The sequence below is a fragment of the Carya illinoinensis genome, chromosome 1, assembly GCF_018687715.1.
Source record: "Carya illinoinensis cultivar Pawnee chromosome 1, C.illinoinensisPawnee_v1, whole genome shotgun sequence".
NCBI classification, from domain to species: domain Eukaryota; kingdom Viridiplantae; phylum Streptophyta; class Magnoliopsida; order Fagales; family Juglandaceae; genus Carya; species Carya illinoinensis.
Window position 1 is genome coordinate 42,869,313 of NC_056752.1, and position 19,220 is coordinate 42,888,532.

At 33.5% G+C, this 19,220-nt stretch overlaps 2 protein-coding genes across 3 annotated transcripts; both read right to left on the reverse strand.

Moving 5' to 3' along the window:
- Positions 1 to 602: 602 nt before the first annotated feature.
- Positions 603 to 6,174, reverse strand: LOC122275780 (protein IQ-DOMAIN 14-like). Of its 2 annotated transcripts, XM_043085017.1 has the most exons (8): positions 5,788 to 6,173; positions 5,615 to 5,705; positions 4,936 to 4,965; positions 4,282 to 4,379; positions 3,696 to 4,088; positions 2,806 to 3,039; positions 2,230 to 2,361; positions 603 to 1,494 (listed from the first exon to the last, which is right to left on the reverse strand). In XM_043085017.1, the coding sequence occupies exons 4-8, from the start codon at positions 4,354 to 4,356 to the stop codon at positions 760 to 762; spliced, it is 1,569 nt and encodes a 522-aa protein (XP_042940951.1). In that variant the 5' UTR covers positions 4,357 to 4,379; positions 4,936 to 4,965; positions 5,615 to 5,705; positions 5,788 to 6,173; the 3' UTR covers positions 603 to 759. The 2 variants fall into 2 exon arrangements, with proteins under 2 accessions (XP_042940951.1, XP_042940958.1); XM_043085024.1 differs by lacking the exon at positions 4,936 to 4,965 and having other exon boundaries at positions 5,788 to 6,174.
- Positions 6,175 to 13,181: 7,007 nt separating this feature from the next.
- LOC122275794 lies at positions 13,182 to 17,711 on the reverse strand. The gene is made up of 2 exons (XM_043085037.1): positions 17,424 to 17,711; positions 13,182 to 13,980 (listed from the first exon to the last, which is right to left on the reverse strand). The coding sequence occupies exons 1-2, from the start codon at positions 17,450 to 17,452 to the stop codon at positions 13,356 to 13,358; spliced, it is 654 nt and encodes a 217-aa protein (XP_042940971.1). The 5' UTR covers positions 17,453 to 17,711; the 3' UTR covers positions 13,182 to 13,355.
- Positions 17,712 to 19,220: the final 1,509 nt, after the last annotated feature.

Here is a 19,220-nt window from a genome sequence, read left to right on the forward strand (position 1 = left end):
TCAGAAATGAATAAGAAAAATGTATTCTAAATGGAAAGATAGATGCAAATCAACCAATGAAATAAATAAAACCTTAAAGAATCCAATATCAAATTGCTAACGTAGTTTAGGACCTCAAGCCCCAAATGCTGTCAATTTTCCAGCAAAGCTGAAACAGTGCTGTCTCATTCTCCGTGCTGTCTACACTGCACCGTGCCAAATGACACCCACACATACAGCACCTTGAACATGCAGAGCATGTTCTGACCCTTTCTGATTTATAAACCTAAGTCCCTCACTATGACAGGTATGTAATTGACTAGAGAACCATTTTCTTTACCTATCTTATCCTTTCACAAAAAACTTGGAGCACTCCCTTTGGCATATCTCTCCGCCTGTAATTTGGGGCAATGAAAGGAGGGGATGGGGAGGCGTCGCATGGCTTGCACCACCGGCAGATGCATTAGGCTCAGACCAAATGTAAATTCATGAATGAAAATCTTTATGGGAAGCCCTTCTAACAGAACATTAGCACTTGTTTTTGGGATTTAAATCAGAGAAATTAAAAATTTGTAAGCAATCCAAAAAAAAAAATGTCATAATACCTGAGAAATTCAATCCTGTTACATCCAAACCACCATTTCCTATTGTTTCTTTATTATATTACATCAGTAATATGTAAATCAAGCTATCACCATACACTCAATCAAAATAAAAACCACAATGGAAGGATAAAATAAAATTTAAAATAAAAAAAGGTTAAAAGAAACCAAAAATAAATCACACAAATCGGTTAAATGGCTTCCTTCCAACCCCAGCAGGTAAAGAAACTGTAGAATCCACACTCAAATTCCCTATAGATTGAACCGACTGGTTCTTGTCTAACATTCTTTGGGAGCTAGAATCCTTGTTAGAGAACAAGGAGCCCTTGTTCCACTTGAAAGGCCCTATGCCTTGTGTCAAAGGGAATGAAAGTCGCCTCTTTGACTCACTGGCCGGAGTCCCTGGAAACCTATCCCTGGGGTTACTACCAGCTCTTACTTTGGCTTTGGCTGAAACTGTTGGAGCCATGTAGCTTGGAACTGAAAATGGTGGGCAGCTCATGAGGCTGTCATCATCCTTTAGTGGCAGATCAAAAGCGGAATCAGCTCCACTAGCTCTTGGTCTTGAATACTTTGACAAGCTGCTGTTGCCTAGTGGGGTTCTACTTGGAGGTGGGGTTCGAGCATGTTTTGCCGTCGTGAGTATGGTTGATTTTGAGGATTTTGGTGTGGCAATATCCATATTATCAAACCCAAAATGATGTTGCTTGTAGTTGCTTGATTGGGGCGGTGGGCTTGGCTTCAGCTCTGAATGCGGTCTTTGAGGTGTAAGTTGAAAATTTTTCACTGCAAGTCCTTCAGTTGGATTTGCTGGAGGGAGTTGGCGTTCCAACCAGTTCCACCACCATGGGAATCCCCCAGATCGGATATCAGTTAGAGGTGTTTGACCCGATTTAGGAGTGGCTTTCCACAACTGTTGGCACAGAGAGAGAGAGAGAGAGAGAGCACAAACATCAAGACATACAAATATATAGAAAAAATTGTTGTAAGAAAACTTGGCTTCTGAAGCTAGTTTGAGAAAGAAGGAATCAATTTCCTTTGAAGTTGGTCATTGATTAAGTGTAGGCCAATAACATGGAGATAGGCATGTTGATCATTATTACGGGCTTAAGTGTATCCATGAGCAAGCATACATCTTAATATGTTATGTATCTTGAATTCATTGATCGTAGATGATAATTTTCAAACAATATAACGTTTGCATTTACAAGGGTACAACTCTGCGAGATGCAGAAACTTGTTATCTTTCAAACAGCTTAACTCTAATATGATGGCCTTCAAAAAAGTATTAGCACTACAATGTTTCTTAAAACAGTAAGTCTCTGTAGACCCCAAGTCCTACCTAAATGCTTGTAGCTATAAATCACCAAAAAGACAGCTGGGTTCTAGACCATATTCAAGAAAATGCCTTAGGATGCTCGATAATATGAGAAATGGGGGAATGAGAACCATGAAAAAAGGGAGGAATGAAAATGAAGATCAATAGAAAAATCGTGGTGAAGTAAACAAGACCAGATTGTTAAAACTGAATGCCCGAAGCGTATTTGTTGGTAGACATTGATGGATTTGATTGAATAGCTAATTGTGTAAGGGTAGACCAACCTGGTGATGCAATTGAAGCTGGTCCAAGTTAGCGTTAATAGATTACCTGGTGTGAATATGCATAGGCCATGGCTCTCTCTCTCTTGATAACTGCCTCAACCCTTCTCTGCAATTTTGCCTCTATCTGCTCCTTTGTTAGCAAGCTATCATCCCAGTCATCATGGTTACCTGCCTCAGACTATACCAGTACTCCAATTGTAAATGTTACTTCTTGTTGAAGAAATAATTAAAAAAGGCAAATAACCGAAACAACAACAAAGTATATGTTCTTTTGCACTTCAGACAACAAAAGCCCGTTGCCTCACTGGGTCTACTGGTGACATTCGAAAAGAAATATACTTCTTTATTAGATTACCAAAATGAAGATCAGGTAAGATGCATTGCAATGTCAAGTCCAGGTAAAGGGGTAGACATAAAGCCATGCCATTAATATGGACAGGCCATACATAATGGACACGGCATAAGGAATTGATTTTTGTAACTAAGGTTAGAACTTTTGATCATCTGATCAAATATCCAATGAGGTACCACCAATGGGCCAAATTGGGGAGCATTATTGACTGGAAGACTAAAAGCCACATAGCTCAAATCAAATCACTAAAAAAAAAATAGGGAAACTTACTGCCTGGCTCCATTTTCCAAAGGTACTCTCCACCTCCTTATCATTCCTAAATTGAGCTTGCCGCCGGGTTTGGTTTTCTAACATCTGGATCCTCCGTGTCTGAATTTGAGATTGAACACGCACCAAGAGTTGCATATATTTCATGGCATTCATTGTCTGGCGCTTCACGTTCTGTCCTCTCACCACTCCTTGAAGCCTCACCAGACCCTTTAATGCTCTAAAGCTTCTCCTTGCCTGTATGACAAGTGTGAATTGGGTTATGATCAGACGTTTAATAGAACATGCTCAGTTGAAAGAGGTCTAGAGGAGTCCTTTCAAGGTTCTTTGCTTTCAATATCTCTTGTCACATGATCTCCAAATCTGTCCAGCATTAGATATAGTCGGCCCAAAACTTGGGTTGACACGGATGAACTTTGATAAATTACTTCCTCAAGCTAACCTCAACAGAGTGTATCAGGGCATCTCCTAGAACCTATATTTAAATCAAGGTCGGCAAATGGCCCTGCCTTAAAGTTGCAGTTTCACTCTCTGGAAATGTTGTGCATGAACTAGACTCTTTGAGAGAACACTACACATACAATTCTGGCCAAATACAGTCCAAACACGTAGTTTGTGAACAGCTTTGAATTTGGACATCCGAAAACAATTACCTTCAATGTCAAGTGTCCTATAAACTTATCAAATGCGTTTTCGTGATAGGAGATTCATCCAAATGGTCACACAGCCCCAAAAAAGGGTTACTTAACAAAGAATAAAAATACCAAGGGATATCTGTATTGAATCTTAACTCCATATTATCATATTTTCTTGTTAGACATGCTGTGATACCCCAGGCCCTTGAATAAATGTCTTTGATGTTATCCAGTTAACAAGAGAAGATGGACAGTTACCTTATAACCTCTATAGGCTGCTTGGATCTTAGTAGCTGAAGCATGGTGGTTTCTTAGAGTTGGTTCTGGTCTGTGGCTGATCTCTTTGTAGTGACGAACAATCCGAGGAGAAGCAGCTCTAGGGGACACAACCCTTGGAGAAGCAACTCTGGGAGAGGCAACCCTTGGAGAAGGAGCCCTTGGAGAAGCAGCTCTAGGAGTCAGAAAAGGGGGTGTTTTTGATTGCTCAGCAGGCGTGGGAGGCCTAAAAGTTAATATTTGTTGCTCTCTTTCAAAGTCCCCAAAAATTTTTTCAATGCTGCTTGGCTCCCTGAATAGGGGAATGAATGAATTGGTATCCCGTTTTCCTAATCCCTTCTTCTTCTTTTCTTTTGTGCTTTTCTTCTCTGGGTCCTGCAATTGTTATAAAGCAATAATGGAGAAAAGTTCATTCAGTCCTCATTTCAGAAGTATTTTTCATGCTGGAAGCAAGTGATCTTTTCTCTCTAAATCCAGAAAAGTATTTTGAAACCCTAATTGAACAGCTCTGTTTATATCAAATGTGTTGTTCCAATGCATATATACTAAATATATGATATTGACTTACATTGATTAGCTTCTCCTTAGAATGCGGTATAAACACTCTCTTGATTGCAGAAAACCAACTGCCTTTCTTTCCCATGTCCCTAGCATTACTGTTTCACCCTGTTAAGGAAGAATATATCAAATGCTTCAGTAGATGCGAGTCCAGATACACATGCATGCATCCAGACTTGCATATGCATGTATCTTCTTAAAACACATCACAATAAAATCTTTGGGTGGCTGAAACCAACAAAGACAATTAGCATTGGGAGAACATCTGGAGCATATGATTTGTATGTTTTTGTCAAGCTAATGATCACAAAATATTGCAAGCACAGAATAAAGCTATTCAAAAACCACCCAAAAGTTACACGATCCGTAAATTATTGACTCCTCAACTTTCTCTTCTAAAGCTATTAGTCTGAGGCGCTTAGTATCCCTTCCGCCTAATTGACATGGAAAACCATAGAGATCTGAGATAGCTACCATTCTGAGGGGATTTTTATTGTTTTACTCTAATCAACAGGGAAAAACAGAGAGAAAAGCGATATGACCATATGAGATGTCTATCAAGACAAACAAAAATTAATTATAATAGCATTTCGAAGAAACTAGTTAAAAAATTAACCGGATAGAAGATAAGCCATTGATAGATAATGTAGACCAAAAAACTTACACTAATCAGCAAGAAGAAGGCCACCCCCACCTGCCACGAAGGCCAAAGGAGGATCAAAGAAATAAAATAGAAACCTTTTAAATAAACAGACCTCCCTCCAAAAAGAACAAAAGAAAAGTTTCATGTATAGAAAGAGATAAGGAGGACGGGAATTTGCAGATTGGATTCAAATGTTTGTACTATGTAACAGAGAGACGCCGTCCATGTTTATTATACGATATGACTACAGAAGTGGGTTTAAAACATCAATTTCATTGATCTGTATACAGTTGAGATCAATGACATTATCAATATAAACAAACCACATACTGACAAACAGAATTATATACTCAAATACAGAACATAAGAATTGCTTTTTATTTTCGTTATAAAGGTAAGAAATCCTCTACGAGGTTGATTCGCTTAATCTGAACAGGGTTCATCTCTCTGTAAAACAAAACTCATAACAAGATAAAAATCAATTTAAGTATTACCTAACATCCAGAGTACTCTGAGAGAGAGAGAGAGAGAGAGAGAGAGAGAGAGAGAGAGAGAGAGTTTATTAAGGTGTAAAAGCAGCACTACTCGCAAAGAAAACTAATTTTTAAGAGTTTAAAGACAAAAATTCTCTGAATAAACAGCGACACTCGTAAGGGAAAAGGGATCCAACGAAACAAGGAATTGAGTATTAGGAAATTACCTTAAAACTGACATCAAACTTCCAGCCTCTATAACAGAAACTGCCTACCTTTCCAAATTCTACTTCAATTAATATCTCCAAAAGATTATACCTGATCATCAGACAACATAAGTAGCATAAACCTAAAAGTACACACAATTAAATATGGCTAAGGGAACTGAGATCATGTGTACCTTGCTAAACCTTCGGACCTTTCCAAAGGCCCTTCAAAAAGCTGTTTTCAGCCAAAAGGAAGAGCAAGTAGGGAAGAGCCTTCTCTTCTATCTCTCTCTCTCTCTCTCTCTCTAGCCTCCCTCTCCCTTCCTGTGCCACAAGTTTCTTTCCCTCATAGCTAGCTACCTAGCTGTTTTCTTTGTGTGTCCTTCCCTAGCAGTTTCTCTCTCTACAAACTTTGAATCGGGTTCCTACTCGTATGAATTTACTTTTCTTTCTTCCCTTTGCTACCTTTCACCTTTTATGGGATTTATATTTAATTGTTTTTCCTTTTGGTGTCACTAATCATCATGAATGATGATGAGAAGGAAAGAGAAAGAGGGAGGAGTTGGCCACTTTCTCACTCAATGTGCCCAACTTCAACTACCTTTACTTCAGTGGGAAGACTCTGTACATCAAACATCAAACTATTCCCTAGTAATTAACGGTTAAGTTTGGTACACTAATTATTATTATTATTATTTACATTTTTAATTATTTATCATAATCTTTCCAGCCTTCTTTGTGACCTCAAAAATTATTTTTATTTTTATTTTTACTGGTTCTTTATACTCTTCTGAAGATACCCATATTCTATCTTACGCGCCTCTTGAAGTGGGTGTAATTCACTGACGCGTGCTCATTGCATCAGGGTGAGAAAACATGTTGATCGATGTATGAAGAAAAAAGAAAAAACTACAATATTGAAAAGATCAAAGACGTTATAATTTTGACCTGGTACTTGTTCTTGACACGGAGAACAAACTTGGACTAAGTTTTCCAAACCAAATTTGAAGTTGGGTCCAAAGTCCAAAAATGAGACCAATTAAGGTTTCAATGCTCTCTTCCTTGTCTGTCTGTCTGTATGTCTATCAAATATCTAGATCTAGATGTTTGTATATACTAGTAATCTTTAAGATAATAGGAGAGTATATAAATATTATATAATTATTTTTTAAAGAAAATAAAATTTATTATTATAAAATTAATTTTTTTATATAAATTATATATTTATTTATTTAAATAATTATACGAGACTTATACAATATTATAATTATCATTTACTTACCGTATCATTTTATTGTTTCATCTACTTTACTTGTAGATGGCCCTGGAGTTGAATCTGAGACTGACGCTTGCTTGCCTGCTAAGACTCCAGTTTTACAAAGTCAGAAGTATTAAAAAAAAAAAAAAAGGGAATAATTTATGTTGAAGTTGCACGAATTTAGACTCTTTAGTACACATACATTAATGTGACTATGAGCATCGATGGTCGTACTGAGTTGTCAAAATGAGAGACTTTTTTTTGCTTATTAATGCTAAAATTAAGTTGCAAATGAATTCATTTATTTTTAAAGAGCATGTTTTAAGGTTGAAAAATAATAAATACGCAATTATTACAACTATTTTGGTCTCATCTCTCTCTTATGTAAGGATAAATATTTTTTTTTTTTTTTGAGAAATCACTTATATATGATTAAGGATGATAATATATTACACGATCTGTTAATTCAATACAAACATGATACGATAATAATGAGTTAAAGTTTAATTTTAACGGATTCGAATCAAAACGGATTGAACTTTTATGACACGATTGTTTAACAGATTGATAACGGGTCAACCTGTTATGACACGTTAAGAAAGTTAAAGTTGCAATTATACCATTATACTTAAAAGTAAAATTATTATAATTTTAATTTTGATATTTTTATTATTTGAATTGTAATTTTAGATTTGTATTTAATTTTATAATTTTTATAAATATTATAATTTTAACATTTATATAAAATTCAGTTAAATTTAATCAAGTCAAACAGGTTAATTTCGAACTATTCAATTCATTTACATAAACAATTTGAAATATGTCGTATTGTATCGTGTTGACTTATTTAGTAATATTTGCTAATGGGTCAAAACGAATTGACATGACACGGCTCGTTATGTTAATAAGTCGTGTTATGATTTGAGATTTTGACACGATATAAATTCTATTAAATTTAATCAAGTCAGATATGTTAATTTCGAACCTATTTAACCGATTTATATAAATAGTTTAAAACATGTCGTATTATGTTATGTTAACCTATTTCGTAATATTTGTTAAGGAAAATACTAAGATCACAGATGATTTGTATCGAAAATTTGTATTTATTTATTTTTACTTAGTGATTAAGTAAACATTTTTAAATGAATATGTAATTTTTTTTTATTTTTAAAAAATATCTAAATAATTTTAAAAAATAGTGAAAGAAAAAAAAAGATTTGTAGTGATCGGTAAAACTTTTCTGTAAAAAAGTTTTGTAGATGTAATAATATCTATTTACTAATAGGTCAAAACGGATTGACACGACACGACTCATTTGTTAATGAGTCGTGTTATGATTTAAAATTTTGACACGATAAATTTAACGGATCGGATTATAATTAATTTATATGATATAATATATATATTTTGACACGAATAGAAAACTGTTAACAATATTTGACATTCCTAAACATGATAAAAAGATTTAAGGGAATTGCTTCTCCGGCATAAGATGATTCTCTATTATAGATTTTTATTTTTTATTTTTTTACTTAATAATTAAGTAAATATTTTTTAATAAATATCTGATTTTGATTTTTATTTTAAAATATTTAATACATTTAAAAAATAAAAGATAAACAAAATTTTACTGTTCCGTGAGGGTTTCGGTGGACTCTGTGAGAGTAGCACCGTCCAAAATTAAATGTCGTCACACGTTGTTGTCAGATAAAATTGAGACACCTGTCCAATCTCTTACCTAAACATCAGATCAATCATAACTCCAAAACCGGGAATTAATGCGGAATATAGATGCCTTATCTTTATCACTCTTCGTTTTTTTTTTTTTTTTTTTTTCGTTCTTTAAATTTGATTGATGGATTTGATTATAATACCTTAAAATGCCCTTTTATATGCACTTAGGAGAAACTTATCTTTATAAAGTTATTTATAAATTAAAATTTATTTTATTATAAAAATTATTTTATAATTTAAAAATAATATTAATTTAAAATTTTAATTTTAGATTGTTATTTTTCAACTATGACATTTGTATATACGATATTGGAGCGTGATATGTACTTGCCACAGATAGAGGTGGGGGTAAACCTAAACCCCAAAAGGCAAAGCAGTAGCTTTCGTAATATGAAAATACTGGCGTATTCCACGTGGAGCCCACCGACAACGGATGTGGTCCCTAGACATTCGAAATTAGCCGTGTGATATCAGCCATTGGATCAGAATAGTTATGGCAAGTTGCAGGAACTCTGACGCTTATGATAGTTTTTTGCACAGTTGGTTGTAAAATATTTTTGTTTGTTTACCATTATAACACTCCCTGGCGACGCACGTGAGGCGTGAATGTGACATCAAAAACGTACCGAGTGCATAGGATCCGACATCGACATGGCAAAATTGCAAATCCTGTCTTTCTGCCCCGGTTTCTAGAATTCAATTGTCATTAATCTTTGGGATCAGAAACAATCAAAATATAATATACAGGTGAATGAATGTATGATTTTCTATAATTGGGTACCAAAAAGAACTTTTGGATTCATGGGTAGCTCAACTACAACATGGGTTCTCGTGTATGGGTTAAAGGTACCAAAATTTCTTCAACTTCCAACCCAAAACACTTCCACTTGCATATCTTTACGTAGAAAGTATTTTAAATTTAAAACAAAAAAATAGAATTACTATAGAGATAAAGAGATTTTTTAAAAGTAAAACTATAAAATGATATTATTTTATATGATATGTTAGATTTACTTTATAATAAAAATAATTTTATAATTTAACATATCATATCAAATCACTTCATGAATTTATTTTTATGAAATTTTTTTATAGTTAAAATAGTTCTCACTCATTATATTAAAAGAGATAGAGATATTGTAGATTTTATCATCAAAGTGTAACACGTAAGTTTAAGGTTATGTTTAGATGTTAAGTTGAGTTAAAATGAGTTGATTTCTTTATGAATAATAGTAAATTAAGAAGATGGACTAAGTTTTGTGAGATCTACCTAAGATAAATTTAGAAATATTTATAAAAAGTTGAAAAAGATTATATGTTTCATGTGTAAATAGATTTTGAGTTAAAATTAATTTAATAATTTTAAAATTATATATTTAAATAATAGACTCAATTTAAAATTAAATTATATTAAATTGATGTCAGTTGAGTTTTACAGCTAAATAAACTCTAAAATAAGAGGAGAACGTACATCGAGGACTAGAAGAGAAATTAAGAATTACAAAAAATATTTTAATATTTAAGTATCTATTATGAGACTATATATAGAAGCCATTTGTTAAATTAAATAATTTAAAACATATACTTGTAGATATTTTGTCGTATTTAGATGTTGTTTTCAGCTTCTAGGATGGATCTCGCAGCTCACCATTAAAGACTTGACAACTATCAACTACACTTGAATTATATATAATTTCCCACAACTTTTTATTAAATATCAGTTTTAGAGTGATATGATATTTTTGGATAAATGACAAAAGACATGCATACTCCCATTTAGAATATCATGTACATGATATTAATCAAGATCGGCTCCTTGCCGCCTTACATGTTGGTCCACTCTCTTAGTCATGATTAGAAAGAAAGAAAGAGATAATAAACACATTCTGATCACACACACGATCGATCGATGGATGAGCTAGCGTTAAGCATATAAAGTGGCCGAATATAATTATTCAAGGTAAAGTGTCCATTTCATCATTTCCTGAAAATGGTAATGTCCACTATTTTGTTGTTGTTGATTTTTATTAGATTCCTCTCAGCTACACCTCCCACATCATCTTAAAAAGTAGTTATCAATAATAGTTGAGGCAGAATATTAAGCTAGATGGATGTTTTAAAGGTGACGGAATTTAAAAGAGTAATGCTATATATAATTATAAAGTATGCATATTCTCTATACTATTTTAGAGAAAAATAAAATAAAATTTACCATTAAAAAAATAAATTTTTTTCCTGTAAATTTAAAATTTTTCATTATTTTCAAATAAAGTACATGGGAGCTACTTAGTTAAGAATATAAATATTATTTCTCAATTTAAAACGAGGCTAGTTTGTTCCTAAAAGTGATTAAAAGTTGAAATATGTCGTTTTAGTGCTAAACTATAGTCCATCTTTTCTCTCATTCAGTGTGATCTAGTGTCTGATCAACGACAAATTGTCCTCTAGCAACTATCTCTTCGAACTTTTTTGGTAGGTCAACCAAAATGATTTGAACAGAAATAATAGTTACAGTTATAAGTGTATAAATATTATATAATCACTTTAAAAAAATATACAAATACGAGATTCACATAAAAAAAAAATTTATTTTTATAATAGTGCTTATTTTTTTCAAAATGATTGTATAGTATCTATGTATTCTCTATGACTATATATAACATTATTTGTATGTGACGACAGATAATGAGGTTTGGTGCGCCTGCTTTTACATATAGAAATTTGGAAGTGGAGTTCATATATACATATATAATTAGCTAAATATTAATTAAGAAGATTACAAATTATTAGAAAAAATTAATAAATCGTTGGAAATTCAAGGAATATTAAGTACTCTAGGATAAATAAAGTACCAAATAATTAAAGGGCCAGTAGTACTTAAAAAACTTGGGATAAATTAAGAACCTAATTAAAGCCATGCATGCAGTTTCGTATGCATCGGTGGTACTCATGCGTGATCAAGTACTTGTTTTGACGCGGGAACCAAGTTACCATTGAATACCCATTGATTCAACGTACGCGGGAATCAGATTACCATCGTCGCAAGTACGTCGACGCGGTAAAGCGCAAAGTTGATAACCAGTAGACTGGTCAAAGTTCACACACCGCGGGGAAATCAATTCCTGCCTCCTAGAGATGGAATCAAATCCTTCAACTATAGCTATTATTTTATTTTTCATTGTGTGTTGGTCACCGTTGAGTATTTTTGAATTATTCTTACAATATTAGTTTGGCAAAGTCAATGCACATATATATATATATATATTGATATGTTCAGCCAATTACATATGAAGACATTACTTTCAAATGAGAAAATGTGAAATTATTTAAATACATTTGGTTCGGTTCGGATGTTGAAATGGTATAGTAAGTTTTGTGGGGACTTATTTAAGATGTATTTAGATGTTGAAATAAATTTAGATGTATTTATAAGAAGTTAAAAAATTTTATAGATCTCACGTGTAAAGAAGAAATGAGTTGAAAAAAGTTATGGATTTTATGTGTAAAGAAGTTTTGAGTTAAAATGAGTTTAGTGTTTTGAGAGTTGAGTGTGTGGATATTAGATTCAACTTAAAATTAAACTGATCTCAGTTTAGTCTAAATTCTAAACAGAGCCTAAATATTTCTATTTTTATAAACTACAAGATGGATATATACCATATAAGTAATTAAATATTGGAGTTCCATTTCCAGAAACTTGTGATCATCATCCATGAGGTCGACGAAAAAATTCAGTCAAGATGGGTCAGCATGTACACCAGATGCAGGGAAATTCGATTAAATGATGCAAAATACCAGAGTTACCCATATGTGCAGCTAGCTACATGTACGTACACACATACATGATATTATAGAACATGAAAAAGAATCGTTTGGGGAAAAAATAAAATCAAGAGGCTGAATTGACGATGAAAGAAGAAGAAGAAGAAGATCAAGAAGAGTGAAACAGATCATGAAAGGTAGTTGATCAGAAAGCTTAGCTAGAAAGAAGAAAATCACATTAATTTATGATTGCGGATCGGAGGAGATATTAAGATAGTCCCGAAACAACCTAACTTGTTGAGTGTGATGCAGAGTACTGCATAACCACTATTATCCTTGCTCTTCAAGTTCTTTATATTTGTTTTTGAGTAGCTTATAAGCAAAAACACTAACTATATATTAGGTTAGCTTGAGTTGTTAACCTAAATATTATTGGAGGTCCAAGAAAAAGTAAAATTGCGTCGTTCATCATGTGTTTCGTAGGCTTGGTGAGGTCATTTTGGCCCCAACCTCATTTTTATCTTAAATTTTTCGGCATTAAAAAAAAAATTATTTATTTGTAACTAGTTATTTTATTTTAAAATGGTTATTTTCTATTAAAATAAGTCTGTTTTCATCACAAATAATCATTCTCATTGCAAATAATCTATCACAAATGCTCGTTTTTCTTGTAGTGATTTGTAACCAAATAAAACTTTTCATTTATATTTTTTCTTAACCATTAATTATAAATATGGTCATCGATCCTATAAATAATATTTTGTAGATAAGAAGTCATATATATATATATATATATATATATGTATTAATCATCCAATAATGGCCAGCCAATTCTGGATAAATCTTTCTCATAAATAATAGTTAGGAAAAAAAACAGAGAGCTAGAGATCATTGCTCAAACAATAAAATGACGGGGAAATATTTTCAAAATTTACCATTTGGACACATGCATGCAAACTATCATGTACTACTCTCAAGACGGACTACTTATATATATATAAATGATCATTCATAATGTTCGTGATCCTGATCCTCCCGCGCCCCTGCCATCACCATTCTACTAAGACGACTAGGACCCAGCTTCTTCCTTCTCATAATACTCCTTCTCCTTATGACTTCCATTTGATTCCTCCTCCTAACTTGCATCATTGCTTCTTCTTCGACAACAAATCTTCTCATTAAAACGTCATCGGTCAAAGACTTTCCACGGAAAACTCTTCTCCCTTCCACACTAAGTCTTGCATGACTTGGAAAAGGAATAATTCTCTGATCTTGTGACGTAGTAGCAGTACTACTGGGAAATGGCTTTGATCTTGGGTAGCTGTTGCTTCTTCTGGGTGGCACCTGATCAGCTCGGAAAACCTCGTTGTAAGAAGAGATTGGTGCACAAAGACAAACTCGAGTGAACGAAGTGGCAACCCTTAGAGAGGTGCATTTTCTTAGCTTGTGTACTGATCTAGTACTACTGGAATTCGCAGCAGTATTACTGGTACTTGGGATTTCTTTGCCACTTTTGGAATTAATGGTTTTCCACAGCGTAGCATTTGTCGTCGGGATTTGATCTGTGGACTTGGTGGAAATGGGTCTCCATACAGTGGCCATCTCGATTGCTCTTTGATACCAAGGTTTCCTATAACGTATATAAGAGGTAGAACATGTCATGCATGATGCATGTTATCATCATGTAGCTAGTGCACTTTAACTGTAAAATGATGCATGTATATACAAACTTGGTTATTGACATCAGGCATAAAAGTATATCGCTTATGTGAAAGTCTGTCATATCATTTAGCATAAAATTTCTAATACTACATAACAAGAAGCAATAAATTTAGTATCGGCGTGTAGATAGTAAAAGTCTACATGTTATATCATGTAGAGTCTAGTCACAAAGACAAAGTCTCCACTTTTAGACGTACGTGACCATGCATATATATATAGCAAATATTTGTGACACCTATCACAAAGGATCTGATCAGATATATCCGACGATTAGGTAAATATCTATGCCAAATTGTCTAGTAGTTTCTAAGTTTGCATGGTGTATAGATGTTGACAATATGAACCCAATGAAAACTAAAGTAAATTTATCGTAAAACCAAAGATGCTTGCTTGGCATTTGCTTCCCCCTTCTTAAATTGACGTTGACATGAAGTCTTGGTGCTGGTTCAAAATCTACAAATTTCAAATTTAGACTCAGCCTGGAGTTTTATTTACGGCCGTTTTGCACCAAAGTAGGCGGTCCAAGACGACCTCCTTTTGTTACTCATTTGAATTCTTAGAAAATTTTCTGAACATTGTACTCATAATTTAATTAATATAATCTCCAACAAGAAAATACCTAGTTTTGGATGTATATGTAATGACGTATATATGGTCAATCATGATCATGAAGAATTAAAAGTTTATGTATATATGCAAGGCTCATGACATTACATATTAGGATCAAAACTTGTTGAAATCGATTTAATGTGTTATATAGAAATAACCCACTCAAAAAAAAAAAAAAAAAAAGAAGAAGAAGAAGTAACAATTAATTTAAATAAGAGAAATTATATTTGTAGTCTTAGGTTGTATAAACATCATACATTCGTTTTGAAAAAGAAAATTCCATATAACATACTACCATCCTACTTTCATCTCACTAAATAAGATATGGTACACTTATCACTATTGAATTATCATTTATTGCATGCTACTTTATCATTTAATAGTAATGAATGTGTCACATCTTAATTAATAAGATGAATATAGGATATGAGTGTAGTGTATAACATAATAGCAATATTACTACTCTCAGTGGGCACACGCTAAAAATGTATATATTATTCTTAATTTATGGTTTATGGGATCGTGCTTACAAAACGTCAACATTTTACAAGACTGGGCCTTGCGGAGTCCACCGAGGTTCAAACATGGGTGTCCATAAGATAGAACCCTGGACCCAAAGCAAACAAGAATGCAATAAAGAAGAAAACTAAGGCCCAAAATCAATTACACGTTCTTTTTTTTTATTATTTGGATTTCCAATTAAGCAAAGAGAGAATGGTAAATGGAAAAATCTTCTTGTCATTCTTACACTTTATATATCATATTTATTTTAATTTTTTTTTATTTTTTCTATAATAAATATGTAGTGTGTGGATGATAAATAAAATAATTTAATTAGTTTAATAAAAATAAAATAAAATAAAAAATAAAAAAAATAAAAAGTAATATTTTAATATATAAAGTGTGTGGTGTGTAAAGATGTAATAAAGGATAATGAGTTAACCATAGAGTAATAATAAGGGCTGTTCACCCGGGTTTGGTGCCGGGTATATGGGTATTTAGGACCCTGAAATCTTTGATCCGGAATCCGAACCGGTTAATCCTGGTTATGGGCCGGTATCCGGGTGAATCCGGGTTTCAAAAACCCGGAAATCAGGATACCGGGTTGTACCCCTTTGAAAATTCGCAGTCTTCCCCTGGGCATCAACCCACGGAAATCAGGGTACCGGGTTTCCATTCAAAGACCGACGTGCATGCACTGATTGCATTTTCGTTTCGATCTTAAGATGCCGTAATTTTTGTATTTTGTATATATATATATATATTTTTTGTTTTAAAGTTCTGGATTCCAGAAGCTCCCTAATCCTTTAAGCTTGACCGTTGAGTTCGTTTAGTAGTTTCCTCCTCTAAATCTGAGGTTCGCTTTAGTTATGTTATATGGCAGAATATGTCTTAATTATAGAACTTGTTTTGGTTTGTCTATCAGAATGATGGGTAGGATCTAACTTCTGAGTTTGCTTTGTTTGCCAGGTTTAGAAGTAGATTTAGGTTCTTCGCCATATGTTTGCATTTACAGCGAAGAAGTTAAGAGAGGGTGTGTGAGTTCAGTTGCAATTTTTTTGAAAAAAATGGAAACCAGGTACCGGCTTTTAAATCCGGTATCCGGATTGTAAACCCATACCCAGACTACATTGGTCCGGGTTTTGCAATTTGGGTTCTGGTCCGGATTCTAGAAAACCGGATTTTGAACCTTGTTTGATAAAAATCTGGTTCGGATGAACAGTACTAAGTAATATCTTTAATCATATTAAAATATATATATATATATATATGTATTTTTCACATGTTGGAATTACATGTGCCATTAAGTAGACTAGGTAGTAGGTAGTTTGGGATTGGGAGAAATTATTTTTATCTTTCTTTGCATTTTTTTTCAATCCATGTAGTCCACATGCTATTGACATTATCAATAAAAGCTAAAGCCATGTTATCGTCTAGCTTAGATTAAAAATAAAATATTACATTTCAACTAAAATAATAATAATAATTATAATAATAGTAAAACTTTTGAAAAGGAAGTTCCCTCCTTCCACCACCTATGAAGTGAAGCCACTTGTAGGGCAACTTGATCAGGCCTCTAGAGGTGGTCTTTTAAGCAAGCTACTTTTGTGTGGTCCAGATTGGGCTTAATTCCAAACATAAGTTGCTAGAGGTGACCTAGACCCTTTATGGGGTTTAATTGGCATTGAAACTTTAGATCAAGGACAACTTGCAAGTATTAGTAATGAGTTGATAGTTTATGATGTAATATGCAATTAGACTACTTTATTTTAGTGGAACATGGATTTCATATGTAACAAATGAATAAATGTAATGATTTTCTTCCAGAATCCTCAATTACTTGGTAAGTGGATATACAGCACTGTCACATTGACATGCAGAATCACTAGGCCTATTAATTATCCCTGTTTTGTGGGCAAGAGGACACATTTATTAGTAATTGACACCATATTCATGGTTTAGCTGAAAGCTGTAGAACTTTTGACAGCAAACAGGGATAGAACTGTCTCAAGAGGATCTCATGTAGCCAGAGCAAATAGCAATGCACAGCAAGAAAGGCAGAGTGTAAACAATCTAAATGATCAGTTTGTTTTTTCCCTGTGACTGGATGATCAAGTAAATATTTTAACGGCTAAGTTATGAACAGCACACTTTGAACAAAATAGATCAAGATATTGTATAGTCTGTACTAGAAAAACTGCACAGAGTGAAAAGAAGGCAAGGAGTGTTTTCTTGGCATACCTTGTGTTTGAGTTCTTTGGATCTTGCATGAACTAAGCCAACTGGGGTATGAGTATGTGAGAGCTGGAGAAGAGCAGCAAAGAAGTTTTAGTTGGGTTGGGAATCATGAACAGCCTTTTCCTGCAATTTGTAACTTCAAGATGGGGTTGGCAATGTGCTTCTTTTTTTCTTTTCTCCATTCTTTATTGCAACCCACCCCTTCTTTTGCTTTGGCAGGCATGATTCTTATTGATCTTGAGAGAGAGAAAGAGAGAGTTTGAAATTTCAAAGGCAAAGTAAAATTGATGCTTTTGAGGCCAATTACTAAAGAACCCCCCAGTAGTCACTTTAAAAGGGAAAAATGCCCCTATCAAACTCCATCTCTTGGTAGGGCATGGAAAGTATGCAGACCCCTTGTAATCATGTTTAGTTTCCAACTTTATGATTGTGGGCGGGTCAGTTTTCTTAGGGTATTAATTTGTTTAAGACATGCTTGGCCTGCCTTTCTGACAGAAAAATTATAGACTATCAAAGTACCTTTTGGTTTGATTCATAAGTTTTTTTTTTCAATCTCAGTATTAAGATATTGCTTTTTCATGTTTAATCTCATGATACTGCTACTAGTCTTTTGCCATATATATATATTTATTTATTTTTTCAAAGAATTCAGCCAGACTAGCCAGTTACCATACACAAACGAAGCAGATCATTACAACTCCAAATTAATGCAGCAAATTAAAGATGAATGACTTTAGAACAAAGCAACACAGACTCATGCTGGACAGCATCAAGTTCAACATCAAGAGCAACAGATCCCAAACAGCATCCCAACCATGCATAACACTTACATTAGCAGAAAGGCTAGCAGAGAACATCAACTGCGAGGCTAATTGGAAGACACTACTGTTGAGTTGTCTTCAAATAATTTCCCGTTCTTGCATTCCAGAAAAAGATTTTGTGGACAGTCTTTTGCCATTAGAAATCTATATTCTATTGCACAAAATTATGAATGGAATGTACTTGAAAGAAGGTTTGGAAAGATAAATTGTCCTTGCCTTAATTTTCATTGGCAATGGTGGACTGGAATCATTGAAATAATTATCATATACTTGATGAGCGGTAACTAAAAAGAAAATTGTGTCAAATATGCAGAGGAGCTCAACTCCAGACTAGCATATGATGAGATCATGAGAGAATTGTTTTAAACAGCCAAGAAGAGGCATAATTTACTAAAATACCAAAACACACATAAGATTTAGCTACAACTAAAAAAAAAAAAATGTCTGGCATAAAATATTTTCGTCTGTGTATTGTTGAACTTTTGAATATAGGAAAAGGAATCCATTTCATAGTCCTCAAAAGGAGGGCAAGGTGCAGGCATGTATAAGGTCCAGTCTGGTTCTAAATAATTTGCCAATGGATGGCATCATGATTCAGTCTGTGGGTGGTGTTATATCCAGCACCCCAAAAAATGCTGCAAATAGGAAAAGTCATGATGATTGGATATGTTGGGATGGAGATTGCGCCTGTACGCTTAAATTGTTTGTTTATATTATGTTAATAAAACAGTCATTGGGATTTTTATATTATTCTTTTACCATCAGGCTGCATTCAATTTCTGGCGCATTTTGGCAAATTGCTAACTGTTAAGTTGGCAATTATTTTACATTCAACGCTTAACATAGTCCATAACAGAGAGCTTTTACTAAAAACAAAATGTAATTTACAAGGGATGTAACCTAATTTCTAAAGGGTTTTTTATTTGGAGTAAAAAAAAGTACTAGGGTTTTCAGTCAGCTTTTGCTTTTGTGCATTGTA